We start from the raw sequence: 15,365 nt of genomic DNA on the forward strand, positions 1-15,365 counted from the left end.
AGTGGCATACAATTAACTCTGTATCACTGCTTTAAGACACTAAACATACTCCTTCTGCCAAATTGTACCTCATAATTCTAAGACTTCATTTTCTTGAAAACAACATTTTACAGAATTATTAGTTATATGTGTATTCCCTCTATGTCTCTCTCTGTGTTTGTATATGTAAGTATGTGTATATGTATGTGGCTGTGTTTGTGTGCATGGGTGTATGTGTGTTTGTTGTGTGCACATGTGTATCCAATATTGCATGTGTATGTGCTTATTGCATGTATGTGTATGTACATGTGTATGCATGTGTGTGTGCTTATTGCGTGTATGTGTGTGTACATGTGCATGCATGTGTGTGTGCTTATTGCGTGTATGTGTGTGTACATGTGCATGCATGTGTGTGTGCTTATTGCGTGTATGTGTGTGTACATGTGCATGCATGTGTGTGTGCTTATTGCGTGTATGTGTATGTACATGTGTATGCATGTGTGTGTGCTTATTGCGTGTATGTGTATGTACATGTGCATGCATGTGTGGTGCTATTGTGCTTATTGCTGTATGTTAGTACATGTACATGCATGTGTGTGCTTATTGCGTGTATGTGTATGTACATGTGCATGCATGTGTGTGTGCTTATTGCGTGTATGTGTATGTACATGTGCATGCATGTGTGTGTGCTTATTGCGTGTATGTGTATGTACATGTGTATGCATGTGTGTGTGCGTGCACACATGTTTCTCAATTCCCTTTGCCATCCTATTGACTAAGGAATCTTCAGCTAGAGAGAATAGGGGAACCAGCCTAAAATGATCACAAAATCACTGTTAACAAACAGGCCCAGAATGGAATGATTCTTTAATGATGACTTCACCATGAGGGCTCATCAGAAAGTGTACTCCGTGAATCACACAACCTCTCCCAAGATTTTCTCCTCATCATCCTAGGGAACAATTTTTATCTGCTCACTGCCTTCCCTTCTTTCAACTTCCAAAGCACATGAGGACTTATCATCATCTTCTTGAGCGGTCCAGAAATGCAGGCTTGGAAGGGAGGGGAAGAGACAGCATTCTGGAGCCAGCCCCAAGGTTGTAAGGAACAAAACAACGGAAACCATAGAGAAGGGATGAGACTGCCCACATGGCTGTAAGAAATATCTCTACCACCTGTGAATCCTCTTCACAATGTCTGTGTAAAAGATGCCCTCGACCTCGTGTATTTTCAGTATCTATTCCTGGAAGCTAACCCACTGCCTTTGATTCGCAGAAGGGCTTTGGGAATCTGTGGTGTAGGCAGCATGAAATGAGCCCACAGACTTCCTGTTTTGGTGTAGATTTTATGCCTTACTGTTATGAAATAATGAAGGGGTTGACTCCCTGTCTAGGGTGATTTGGAGATCCATAGGGTCAGAAACACAGACTTCTGAGGAAATAAATGTAAGAGGTAGAGATTCAAAGAAACATTTTGAAAGATGGAGTTTGGCAAAAGTACTCAAATGTGCAGCTGAGAGGATATTCTAATACAGATTATGAAAGTCGATTCAATCTCAGTACATAAGGTGAGTGTACACCTGAAAGAAGTTTGGGTGCACAGCAGAGTAAATGTGTTTAACATTGAAAGGGTCGTGAAGTTCCATCAACAAGACAATAAAATGAAGGGTTGTTGTTGTTGTTGTTGTCCAAATGAACTTTGTGGTCTGTCTGGCTATAACAAGAAAATTCCAATAGCTCTTTGATATTACTTTCAAGAGTTGTGATCATGTGACTTCTGCCTTGTGTTCTTTGCACAAGGAAAGATAATTCTAGGGAAGATAATTACCAGTGCAGTTTGGAAGGCTAATAAGAGCTAGGTGTTTTTCATCAGGGAGTATATAAGCCTCACAACCGTTTGTACAAGTTCCACTTGTTAACATATCGTGATAACAGCCTTCAATGCAACGTACCTGACCTTGCCACTCACCCAGATTAAGTTATCTTTCAAAAATACTCCAAAAATACAGAGCATTTGCAACTTTCTGATATTCTTCCAGTAATATGTTATTGCTACAACTTGAAAAAAAAATAAGCCAAATTAAAAGAAGTAGTCTCTCAAGGGATCATGTAAGTCTATTTGCTTATATACAAATGTGTAAAAGAACATGTTTGATATCCATTTCTGTACTATTTTTACACACACATGTAAGCAAGGCTGTGACAGAACACTCCAAAGTCTTCTGGGAAATATTGAATTTATAATACAACATAGAAGGAGAATAATAATGCCCAAAGTGTCCCTCTTCTAAACTCCAGGTATTATTTTGCTGACGGAATATACAGTATCTTTAAAATGCAAATCGATTAGTAAGTTTTTATGGATCTTAAAAAGATTAATAACTGCTAAGTGTAAGAAGCATAACATTAATAAAGTAATTCAGTACAAATACAAATGGTAAATTCAATAATTAAAGTATAAAATGTTATAGCATGCTGAATTTTCAAGTCATTTCATTTGAGGGATTTGAATATATCATGAATAGGCTTTAATATCTTAATGTGACTTTTCCAGTACTCTAAGATTATCATTAGTTGTCTAAATATTGCAATAAATATCTAATTTCTGATAAAGTGGTGAGCTTAGGAGTTCATAAGCTGATAATGTGGAAGTAAAAGTAATCTTTATAATATTGTAAGGCAGTATCCAAGTCTGTTTTTATTTAATGCCAGGGAACTGTGTGTGTATGTAGACTCAGGGGTGTACTCAATCCTGTTCTTTGTAAAGTCAGCATAGTGTCTTGGGGATTGTTTTAATTTCATCTAATTTAGGATCTTCCCATTACTTCATCAAGTGTAGAGTACTGTTAGCCATATGCCGTTTGAGCTAATATGTCCATGAAATGTTAAGCAGAAGTATACTTAGCAATGAAACCCTATTTCTCTTACTTTAATCTCTTAGGGTTGAAGACTTCAATAAATTAGTCTTCTGGGGTCAAATATAGGTCTTCAGTTTTAGATCTGATACATTGATATACACATAGGATATTATTTCTCAGTAATTAAATAGAATATATAATTAATATATAATTATTACCTAGCAGTATTTTAAAGATTGTCTGTATACAAATGGTCTGGATTTAAGACTCAAATGGGTCATACACCCTTTGGATATAGATACTTTCATATCTATAATATGTATAAGGCTAAATTCTATAATTGAATGAATCTCCTGTTAGTCAAAGTGGTCAAAGTTTCAAACATCTGAAATCTGAGCACCTGTTTTTCATACAAGACAGCGAGTGGTTTGAACCACAAACAATTGTAAAGAGCTGAGAGTTCTTGAACTAACAGTAAAGTTTCTTAAACCATCCTGTGGTAAATGGTTGCTTTAAAAAAAAATGTAGTTAACGCTTGCAATCCCAGCACTTGAGGAGGCAGAGGCAAGTGGAGCTCTGTGAGTTCGAGGCCAGCTTGGTCTACAAAGTGAGTCCAGGATAACCAAGGCAACACAGAGAAACCCTGTCTCTGGAAAAAACACAAAAAAAAATTTAGTTGATTATCTGTATATGATATAATTTTTACTTAAACTTTTGAAAGCAAAAATGGAATTGCTTAATATTGCCTTCTTATCAGAATGCAGTAACTGTGCCTGAAAATTCTGTCCTGTATCAGCTCTGATGAGAAAGTGTGTTTCAGCAGTGCTAGTGCATGGAAGCTTTTATTCCTCATGGAGTCATCCTGACCTTCATAACCATCCAATGACACTGATTTTTAAGGTACATTTTTATTATTGTAAAAGCAACTATGACTTTACGGTGTGAACCTCCACGTGAATAAAATTCGGAGTAGATACATGTCTCCAAGGCTAAATTGGGGAAAGGAGCTCAATGACTTCAAACACAGGGAAATGACAGGGTGCCCTGCAAATGTGTGAGAGACAAGGCTTCCCAGGACACCAAAGACTGACCCAGAGCGCCTGCCCTTTTCGGAGAGTGCGCGAGAATCACTCTGTGTTGGCGTGGCTTTGTCTCTGTTTCTGAGAATTTGGCTTGATTGCGAAATCTTATTTAAACTTATATAAGCTCTGTGGTTTATAAAGGTAAATTGGACGTTTTCTGCAGTACCAATACAAGTTCTGGTAACGAAGTAGGTACAGCAGATAGAAGAGGACTTTTAGCCACACTCCCAAGAATTCCCAGACAAACGTGAGCTAAGGAAGGGGCTGTCATCGCAATATACGCAGCTACACGTCCTAGACAGGCAGGTCACAAGCTAAGAGAAATAGGGAGATGAGCAGACGAGACAACAATTCTCACCTCCCAAGGAGAAGATTCACTTCCTCACAAGCAGCTGAACTGGTTAGTCATTTCACACCCTGGGAGGTAATAATCTCTCTGCAACCACAAACGGGCTTTCCTGGGAGTAGACGTACAAGGTCGGCTTGAGAGTAAGGATCCAATGTAACCAGTTGGAAGATACATTAAGATAACTGTTGAGCCAAAAGGAATTAAAAACCTGTCTAACTTCACGTACGGCCACGTGATGTGTGCATGCAATTAAAACTACGCTCTCAAAACACAAAACAGAACAAAACAAAAAAACAAAAACAAAAAACAAAAAACAAAACAAAACAAAAAATCCTACGCTCTCAAGAGCTCGGTTTACAACCAAAGGGGAACTACAGTCAGCCAACATTACCAGGTATTAATCTTCATTTGACTTATTTATATACGTTGGCATTCCTGTCTCAGAGGCCTAGAAACACATCTCAGATTAATTTAAAAAACAAAAACGGGTGGGTCATGACGTTGCTTTTATTTCTGGAAAATCAAGAACAAAGATATTTTGGTGCTCACTGATATGAACCAAGATGTCTTCCGTTTACCCCATCTGCAGTGTTACGCCTACGACCAGATATACAGCCTCGTATTTTTTTACCCTTAACCATTTTTCACCGCACCTGAGAGCTTAACTCGTTCTCTAAAACTAAAGTCTCTTGATTGAATGGTCAGTTAATTTGCTTGCAACTCTTCAGTCGTATTTTTGCGGGTTTTGCTTTATAAAGACACCATTGCCATTCGTATGTAAACAGTAATATTTCCCCCCATTTGCTTTTGCTAATGCTATTAATAAATATGTTACGAAGCGCTGTATGAATATTTAATACACTTATATAATGCGTAAAGATCAAATTAGAGGAGGTAACATTTCCATATTGGACATTAATAAAATATGTTTGATCCACACATAATAATTGGACATATCTGTGAGGTGCAGTGTAAGTCAGTAATCAATCATTAAGGCTAAATTATCCTAAAATGCTCCTTCTGCACTTGTGTATTTCTTTGACTGTGCACTCCAGCAGGCTTTTACTAGCTGAGGCTGGCTTTATATTTCCCATCCTCCTGTCTCATTGTTGAATGTACAGGTGTCAGAGGCATAGCCTGTCACACCTGGCACATAGATACTCATTTGTTCGTTGTTTGTTTGTTTGCCATTCTAGGAGTTGTAGCAATAATATCTTGCATGCTAGGGAGGAATTCTACCAGTAACTTTTCAGAAGAATTCTTGACTTACAATTATGTTGACTGTTTTTGTATCTATTTAGAATCTCCTTTTATTAATTTCTACTTTCATTTCACTTAGAGTGCCCACCTCTGCGGACTGGATTATGTAGCATATTAATGGAGTACTTTATCATCAAATACCTGATTAATTGTTCTAAACATTCAGTGTGCAGTGGGCTGCAGTAGCAACTCCCAACTGAACTGGAACTGGGAACTCTGCCCTCTGCTCTCTCAGTAAAGAAATTTTGTGGCATGGAATCTATCCCTCTGAGATTTCCAAATTACCTCAGCACTCTGCCTTAACCTGTCCCTGTCTACTGGAGAGACTCTATTGTAGGCATAAGCTCAGTACACAAGGCACACTATTTGTGCTGTTCTTTCTAATGAAAGATGGCTCAGAGGTTAAGAGCACTGACTGTTCTTCCAGAGGTCCTGAGCTCAATTCCCAGCAACCACATCATGGCTAATAACCATTCATAATGTGATATGATGCCCTTTTCTGGCCTGCAGGTGTACATGCAGGCAGAGCACTGTATACATAATAATAAACTTAAAAAAAAAAAAAAAAAGAAAGAAAATGCACACATTTCAAACTAAAATGATGATGGCTCCTAAAAAGTTTATTTTCAACAAAGGCATCCTCAACTAAATATAATCCTCAGTATTCTGATACATCTAAAAATTATCAGACTTAAAGATAATGATTTAATTGAGTGTTAATCTTCAGTATTATTCTTGAGGAATCATTCTTTTTACCTACTATATTAGTGAGGTTCTCTAAAGAAACCGAACTGACATACATACATGCATGCATGCATATATACATAAATAAATACATACATAATATATATATATGATTTAGTAGATGGTTTACTGGCTGGGGTCCAGCTAGTCTAACAATGGCTGTCTACTGATATACAGTCCAAAAATCCAATAGTTGTGCCGACCACAAAGCTGTGTGTTTCAGCTGATTTTCAGGATATTTAGGAATCTTGAAGAATTAGGCTCCTACGGCAGTGAAGGAATGAACTTCCGAGTGAGAGTGAGGGCAAGTGGGCAAAGAGAGAAAACTTCCTTCTTCAGTCTGCTTCACAAAGTCAGCCACAAGAAATGGTGGTCCACACTTAAGATGGCTCTTCTGTCTTCAAGTGATCTGAATTTAAGGTGGATCTTCCTTAAATTCAAATGATCTAATTAATTAAAAATCCCCCACAGGTGTGCCCAGCAGCTTGGGTTTTTAGCATCAGATGTAGTCAAGTTGACAACAAAAAAACAGAGATCACACCTCTAATCCTAGAGTTTGTTTTGCCCAAATCATCAGTGATACCAGATGAGAGATTTCATTTCACTATGTGTTGCGATTCTCTAGTGAACAAGAGAAAAATGTCAGTCCTTTTATGCTAATAAGAGATTTAAAAATACCATGACTACAAATTATCTAGAAAAAGATGCAAGCTTTTTACCCAGAGGATTTCTCTTATTCTTATTACTGTATTTATTTCTTTATAATATAATGTGGTACTAGTCCAATAATAATTACTCCAGGTTAAAAAAATCCCTTTCTCCTTCCAGATCATGTCTCCTGAAGTGTTCATATTTTTTTATTATCCCAGTGTCAAAGTAATTCTAAGTCTTACCCACAGCTCTTCGTTTCCTCACTTTTTATTATGTGATACTTATTAACAAGCAGCGGTGTAAGATGGGAGTCTAATTAGCACTTCTCCATCCCTACTGACTTTGTTTGCTGTGCTATTTTCAGCTTTCCCATTGCTTAGGTAGCTTTAAGTAGTGTAATTAAGTCTCCATTGCTCATTTCAACAAGTCTAGATAATAAAAAAGTGGATTTTAAGTTGCACAATGAATTACCCAAACCGAAATCATTTTCCTGGTTGGTAGTTTGGCAGATGCACAAAAACACGGAGAGTGAAGGGGGTCATCAGGGGGCCCTTAATAAGAGATTTCTTTACTTACTACACCAAGAGAATAGCTCAGATTCTTAGGGGTGTTTTTTTTTTTTAATATTGTGAATTTTTAAAAAAAGGTTTTTGTTTTTCCAATAGTCAGGAGAACCTGAAATATCTGACACAGGATTAAATTGTAGAGGATCATCAGTGTTTAAAAGCCTTCCTAGGCTTGCTAGAATGATGCTTGTGGAAGCTAGTGAAAAGCTAATTAGTGAAATAGAAGCAAAGGAGTTAGTTTCTATGCAATTTCTCTTCAGATCTGACTAAAAGATGTTACTAAGTTTTTCACTGATAAAAATAGATGCGTGGGCTTTCTTCAGTTTAGGGAAAAGGTGTTCTTTCAGGTGAACTGACCTGCCTGTTTTAAAGGTACTACGTATGGGAGAGTGGCCGGAAAAGAGATGGAGATGGGAATTAAATCCAGGGAGTGGAACAATGGGAATAGGGAAGGGAAGAGAATTCCAGAAGCAAAGTTTCTCTGTGTGCGATAGAGAGAAAACAAATAGTCATTTAGACTTCCTAGGGCAACTTTTATACTGAGGGGATATATCCATGGTTCTGAATACACATTTGGAAGAGATAATAATGTTACAAAACCATTGCTATGAATATCTCATTATTGACAGAAAAAATATAGTGATACCACTTAGAAAACATATAAACAACTATATAGACCCTGATATTTATGTGAAGTAATAACCATTGGTCAATAGTTATACCTGATCCCTATGATTTTAATAGAAAAGTAATGCTTGTAGTAAGTTAATATGATTGCTCATTTTAAGTATAAGCCACCGCCATGCAACATTCCCCTGGGAATTTTAACCACTGAATTTGCCTGAGAGCTCGTGGTGGTGTTCAGCGGTCTTCGTTTCAGAATGAGTTGCGTGAATGCACATTGCAGGCCTTCCTCAGACACTGGAAAAAATTAATTTCCTTTTAGACTTACCGTTTCTATATTTTGGCCGGGAGTTGTAAACTCTCAGTGTTTCCCAAACCATATGCTATGATCATTATTTCAAGGAGACAGTAGAGGGTGTTTACAGTATATACATGAAACATAATACCATTTTCTTTGAGTCACTATGAAAAGCAGCAAAATTAATTAACTACTTAAGAAGGCCTCCAGGAAGTATTATCTTTTCAAAACTTTCTGTAGTGTCCTGTCTCCCAAGCTGATCAGCCAAGTAAGGTCCTCAGCACACTTGTCACTGTTTTCTCATTTAGCCGAGCCATATTCAGTTATGCATCTTTTCCTATAATGGCAGCAGTAAGAGGCTGCAGCACAGACCTCTAACTGCCAGAGCCTTAAACTTCCTACTGCTTGGTCCTTTTCAAAAGAAGAAGTGTTCCAAATCATTTTAAAAGATTTATTTAGTCAATGGTTATGTGCATTATGTGTGCTTGCCTGCACCAAGTATATAGTTACACCCCGTGTGTGCAGTGCCCATGGGGACAAAAGGAGTGTGTTTGGAGCCCTGTAACTGGAGTTATGAGTTGCAGTGCCGGTGCTAGGAGCCTCAGCGAGGGAAGCCTGTGTTCCTGTGTCTGAGTACACCATCTGAGCCCCTTTTCTGTACCACTGTGGCAATCTCAATAGCTCGCTGGATAACCCTGGACATCAAACTGAGAAACACTGACTTGAAGAAATCTGCCAAAAAGCCTAAACAGAATCTCCTTATACCACTATTAATTTAATAAACACAATGTAATATGAAAACGAGCACTGCAGCTTTGATTTCTATTGAATTAAAATGTATTTTGAGTGGTCTCCTCTCCCCCCCTCCCCCATTTTACTGTAATTATATGGCTGAAATAAATTGCTTAAGGGACAGAATACAAAGACTCAAATCTCTTCTAAAGCAGAGAGAACTCACGCGAGGAGCTCTTTAGTGCCTCTGCAGTTAGCTTTGGTCTTCTGAGCAGATTAACACTGTAACTTTGCTCTCTCTCCTGACTTCCTCCTGGGAGAATCCCTCAGGGAAAGTTCCGTGCACATCGCTACTTCATGCTTTCATTTTGAATTTGAGAGAGGCTCGTTTTCTCTTCAGATTATAGACGTGACTAGAGAGGGTGTCAGACTATAAGTCCAAGCAATCGAGTTTCAGTGCCTGCTTAGTGGCTATCTAGCTAAGCATTCAAGCGAGCATCCTGCTGTCAACTTTCCCTGCAGTATGAGTGTGCAGCAGAGCTAAACACTCTGAATTTTCTTCCAGGAAGAACTGAACCCTATTTTGGTGACCCCACCTATCCAAGCCATTGATCAGGACCGAAACATCCAACCACCATCAGATCGACCTGGCATCCTCTACTCCATCCTTGTCGGTTTGTATTTGCCAACATTTTATCCTGTTAGAAGTCTATGAGCGGAGCCCCTCAGATCACATCGAGCTCTTTGATAACAATATTTTTATTGGAAGTAACATACAAAAAATGAGATAAAAATCCGAGTTTCTCTTCTTCTTCGTGTTTCAGTAAAACAATTGAGATGCAGATCAGCTTAAAAGCACTCTTAGGTGATTTCAAATTCAAAGGAAATATGGGCTTTGTTGAAGCTCCTGGAAGAGGGAATGACTTTGAGCCCAGGAACATGACACAGATGCTCATGGACCATTTCTCCTCTGAAAACATTTGTGCTAACCCATTTTTATGTGTGCTATCAATTGCTCAAGAGGCAAAAATGAAGACATTTGACAAAACTGCTCTTAAATTACTTTGACAAGGTGTAGATGTTGTTGATTTGCATGAAGGGCCCTGGAAAGACAGGTGCAGAGGAGAGACCAGCATCTCTCAACTAGAAAGTGCTGACCACTTAGGAATGTCCTGCTTGGAGCTCAACTCTATCTTCCAGTCCCGGTCTCTGGCTTTGCCTCCAGCCTGTGTACTCACATGCCCTCACCACCATATTAAGCAGATTCCAGACAATTTTATGTTGTCATCTTAAGAACTGATATTCTAAAATTTGGCCCAATAGTTCTATTCCAAGGTTTTAGTCTTTGAAGCAATGTATGAAACACATTCCAAATGCAAAGATCTAACCGTTACATTATTTTTTTTTTTATTATTTCTTATGAATCTAAGTAGTTTAAAGCCTATAGTTGTCTGGCTATAAATAAGAAGAAACATAAAATGCTTGTTCTCCTAGTTGAAGAAAACCTATGAAATATGCCCATCTGTAATATTAAATAGAGAGATGAGAGGTAAATGCTCCAACTTAAAGAGGGGATATGTGGCCACAAAGGTATCAAAACCAGAATTGAGATACATTGAGAGGGAAGTGTCAAATGCTAGCTTTGGCATCCAGGGGTAAACGGGGGCAGGTGGACATACAGTCAGCAGCGGGGCCAGAGGCTAATAGCTCCTGGTGTCTGAGTTTGGGCACTTGTGGTACCCAAGGATAGACTTCTGTTGGTAGCAGCCAGTGATTAAAAGAAAAAGGGGGGCAGAGGTGATTGCTCCTGGCAATTGGGGCCAATACTTTACAACTGGTGAGAAACTCTGAATTCTTTTAACTTTTTAGGGGCCAGATCTAATAGCTTCTGGTAATGTGAGGCCAGTACTATTTGTAACTAGTGAAAAACTCTGAACTCTCTTTAATTCTTTAGGGGCCAGAGCTGATGGCTCTTGGCAGAGGCTGGTGAGAAAGAAAAGAGAAAAGAGGAATCTCTCTCTCTCTCTCTCTCTCTCTCTCTCTCTCTCTCTCTCTCTCACACACACACACACACACACACACACACACACACACACACACGGTGGATAAAGCAAAGGCAGGCACCAAAATCTTAATACATACACATACAGACAGGCAGACAGACAGGCAGACAGATAGACAGACAGATAAACTTTCATGCATTCGGTGGCTTAAGCAAAGCTCCAACCACTTTGCATATATAGACAAACACACATACTGGTTGCATGGAGCAAGGCAATCTCAAACAACTTCATTCATACATACATACATACATACATACATACATACATATGTACAATCAGACAGACAGACACATATTTGGAGGATAATGGGTGGAGCAAAGCTCCAGCTCCAACAGCCACTCTTTTTTAATTCTCTTGGCCTTTTTATACTTCCTCAAACAAAGTTCTCTATGTAAGGATAAAATTTACCTCACAGCCATGAAAGCAATTATCACAAAAACAGATGAAGTCATTACACAGAGGAAGTTACAGCAGGATTATTGGTTACATATTTTTCCACTAAAACTCATACATAACTAAACATTCCTTATCTACCTGTTCATTCCACAAGTTCATTGTAAGTTCAAAGCAGTAGTTCTTCATGTCATAGCCTGACAAGGCTTAAGGTTAACAAAGTTTAAGGAGTTATATCAGGATTGTTGTTTATATGTTTTTCCATTAAAATTCGCACCTGACTAAACATTCGTTATCTCTTTAGATCCACAAGTTCATTAAAAGCTTAAAGTAATATTTTACCTGTCTTCCATTCCATAAGTTCATTAAAGCAATAGGGTTGTTTTTATATCATAGGTTAACAAGGTTTCTACCAAGAAACTCCTCATCTATCTTGTCTTATGTTTGAAGCCTTGTATAGCTAAATTAGCTAATATCTACTCTCTGTTCTATAGTCATAATAGAACTCCCAATCTTTGTTCATGCCTCTTCCTATCACGGTGCACACCAAGACCTAATCTTGTCTCTGGACCTGACCCCGCGTGAGTGTTTTTCCTGGATTATAAATCTGTCATAAGCCTGTTCTTCTTCCTAGCGCAATTCACATGCTTATGACACATGAAGGCTCACAGAACTCCCTATGCAGCTTTTGTTATTCTGAAGGAGGGCTTAAAATTACCTCATTCATATTAGGAAAAAAAAATTATTATCAGGATCTATAGACTCATCAGTTATCTAAAACAGCATTATTTCATGAAAGTACATCTTCATATTGATCTGAAGGAAATTTGCTCAACAGAGTGGCCTAATACCCAGAAAGCAATCACACTGGACCATACGCAGTGAGAATTCCCTCACTTCCAGTCACGTCATGTTAGGTACATGAGGAACACATGCAATGATAAACATGGAAAGACGTAAACATTTCTAAAGAGCCGCTTAGCGATACCTGTTTTAACTGGAGAGATGGTATCTGCTGGTGGTAACTAGCAGGGATATTATTGTTGCAATCAAAGTCCTTCTGTAACCTAAGCCAGTTCTCTGGCACCCTGAGCCATTATTGCCCATGGTGTGCTAACCAAGACCTTCTGCAAAGGCAATAGATAAATATCGGCAGATTGATGGAAATGATGCCCAGGAAGACCATCAGATCATCTCCAGAATCAATAACTAAAGACGAGCCCCTCTTTAAAAATTAGACCATGGTTGATCCTTAAATGAGTTAATGTTTTTGTGGATGTAAAACTCAGATTGTTTATGTGGTCTTCCTGTGTAACAATAGGGATATGAATTGTAGTCGTACTTTGAATTAGGGGCTACAGGGAAAACATTCAAATTTAGGCTTCTGCTAGTAAATACAAAATTAGAATTTTCTGCTGAACTGAATTTTTATGAAATATGCATATATTTAGATCTTTTTATTCGATTTGATTTTATATTCATTATTTCAGTAATATAACATTTGGTTTCTGATTAAGCCTTTATGTTAAACTCTATGCTGAGTTGAAAGTTTAGATGAAAGATTCAGTCTCTTATGGATGAAGTTAGAAAAAACAGCCCTGTAAGGACCTTTGAAGATTTTCCCCCTCCTTATGATTGGTTGACTATCCCCAAAGGGCCACATGCAAAACCTTTGTGTCCAGGTGGCGGCACCAGGTGGTGGTGTTGTGTACCTGTGCAAAGTGGCCCAGTGGAGTCTTCAGGTCACCAAGGACGTGGACAGGGAAGAGACTGAGGGACTCTGGTTTGTCTTTTCTCTCTGTAACTCACTTTGATTTACAAGTTCCATTTGCCACAGGGGCCTGAAGCAAGGATGGGAACCTCTGTAACTATGATGTAATGAACTGTATTTTTGAAATAAGTAGTCTGCCTCAGGAATTTTATCATAATGACACAAAGCTGACTGATATAGCACTCCAAAACCAGAAAAGAAAAGGAAAGAAAAAAGAAAGGAAAAGAATGAGAAAAAAAAGCCCAAATCAACTTTATCAGAACTGAAAATTAACTAAGGTTCTCCATTTCCTGTTGAGTATATAAATCGTGATAATAGCAGTGAGCTTTGTGCTATTTTCACTCTTTAAGCCCTACAGTGCCCTGTGGCAGCCTGATTCCTCAACATAACTTGTCAGGCATTGCAAGGGACAGGATAAATGTAGAGATCTCTCAGTGCCTCTTTTACCAAAATTGACACTTTCTGACCTTTCTGAGGGTTCTCTCGAGCTACATTAGAAGAGGGTCTCGCCATAGGCATTTGCCAAAACACTTAGAGCAAGTACTTTCCCTTTGTGACTGCCTAACATAATGAGGAATAGTTAAGGGAAATTTAAATAAGTAAAGAGCTGGAAGGGTAGAGAATAGGATCCACGGGGGATGTAATAGCTTGAGTGTGTCTCTTGGAATCTAGATTCATGCTCTGTGTACGCCAAGACTTATGCTGTGTGTGCACACATAAAAATCTTGGGAAGGCTTTAAACTCTGGCTTTCCTTGCTGACCTGCAGAACACCCTCTACCTTGCACCCCAAAAAAGAGCAATTGAAATAACCATCATTTCAGACGGCTTCCCAGAAAACAAATTTGAGAGTACGGATGCTACTCAGACAGAGAAAGCTTTCTGGAATAGCTGGAAAATGTGTTGGGCACTGTGCGTAAAACAAAACAGAACAAAACCTCATGCGGTCACTCAACAGTCCATATGACAGATCATAACCTTTACATTTTTTAATTTAGAAAACACATAAAGCATGTACCTATATCTGCATCCAGCAATACATCATCAAACCCTGACAAGACAAAAGGACGATGTAACCATATATGAAGAGAAATTAGTTGATGTTATAAAATCCAAATCAAATCATTATCTACAACCTACTGCACTGTCAAATTGCAGGAAACATAAAATAAGCCTCTCAAGTTAAGCTGGGGGGCTTGCTTTCCAGTATAGATCATTCTGAACTAAAAATAAGCCTGGCTAAATGGAAAAGCATTGAAATCATACAAACTATATTCTTTGACTATAGATGGACTTCCTAGTACACCAGACAAAAACCTCAAAATCAAAACAAAACTCCACGAGATTATCTCAACCTTGATATGCCAGATGAATTAAGCCACCGAGATCTATTTCTTTTCATAGGTTTTAAAAGCAAACATCTCATTTATCAAAGACAGCTTATAGGAGTTATCTAAAACTATTGTTCATTTCAGGGCGTGGCCGCAGAGTAGTTTGTCTCCCCGCACAGTGATACTGAGACTCCGTACAGCACATGGCATTCGGTGGTCACTAATGCTTGCACAGAAGCATGGCTGATGAGAATGTTGAACTGGTGTGTGGAGTTCATGTAAATGTTTATCAAGCACTTTACCAGCTCCGCCAGTACGATCGGTCTCAGAATAGCTACCACCAGGAGAAACAGTTACCATCAGGAAAAGGTGACAACTAAAATCAGTTCATAATGAAAACCTTCAGTATGTGTATACACATGTGCATGAACATCGTGAGGCTTTCTTTAGGTAGAGTCTTCTTATAGATGCTGAGTAGCAATACAATTTCTGTTCTAGTAGTGTGAGAGGCTGCCCAGTTTTGCTCTTGTAGTAGCCAAAAATGTTAGTACTATGTGATGTGTGTCACCGGTAATTATGAGGAGTAACATATATTAAATATCACTTAGATATGTTATTATCTAAACTATAATATTGCTAAAATCTATTTTTTTGTTGGTCATGGCAT

The 15,365-nt window shown here is 38.4% G+C and overlaps 1 protein-coding gene across 1 annotated transcript in view; it reads left to right on the forward strand.

Annotated features, from left to right (window-relative positions):
• Pcdh15 (protocadherin related 15) overlaps nucleotides 1-15,365 on the forward strand; it is a 428,603-nt gene that overhangs the window by 98,118 nt on the left and 315,120 nt on the right. The window contains exon 6 of the mRNA XM_051153212.1: nucleotides 9,708-9,816. Within this exon, the coding sequence (XP_051009169.1) occupies nucleotides 9,708-9,816 (109 nt within the window). The remainder of the gene's footprint in view (nucleotides 1-9,707; nucleotides 9,817-15,365) is intronic.

This window comes from Acomys russatus, chromosome 11, assembly GCF_903995435.1.
Source record: "Acomys russatus chromosome 11, mAcoRus1.1, whole genome shotgun sequence".
In the NCBI taxonomy this organism is placed as follows: Eukaryota; Metazoa; Chordata; class Mammalia; order Rodentia; family Muridae; genus Acomys; species Acomys russatus.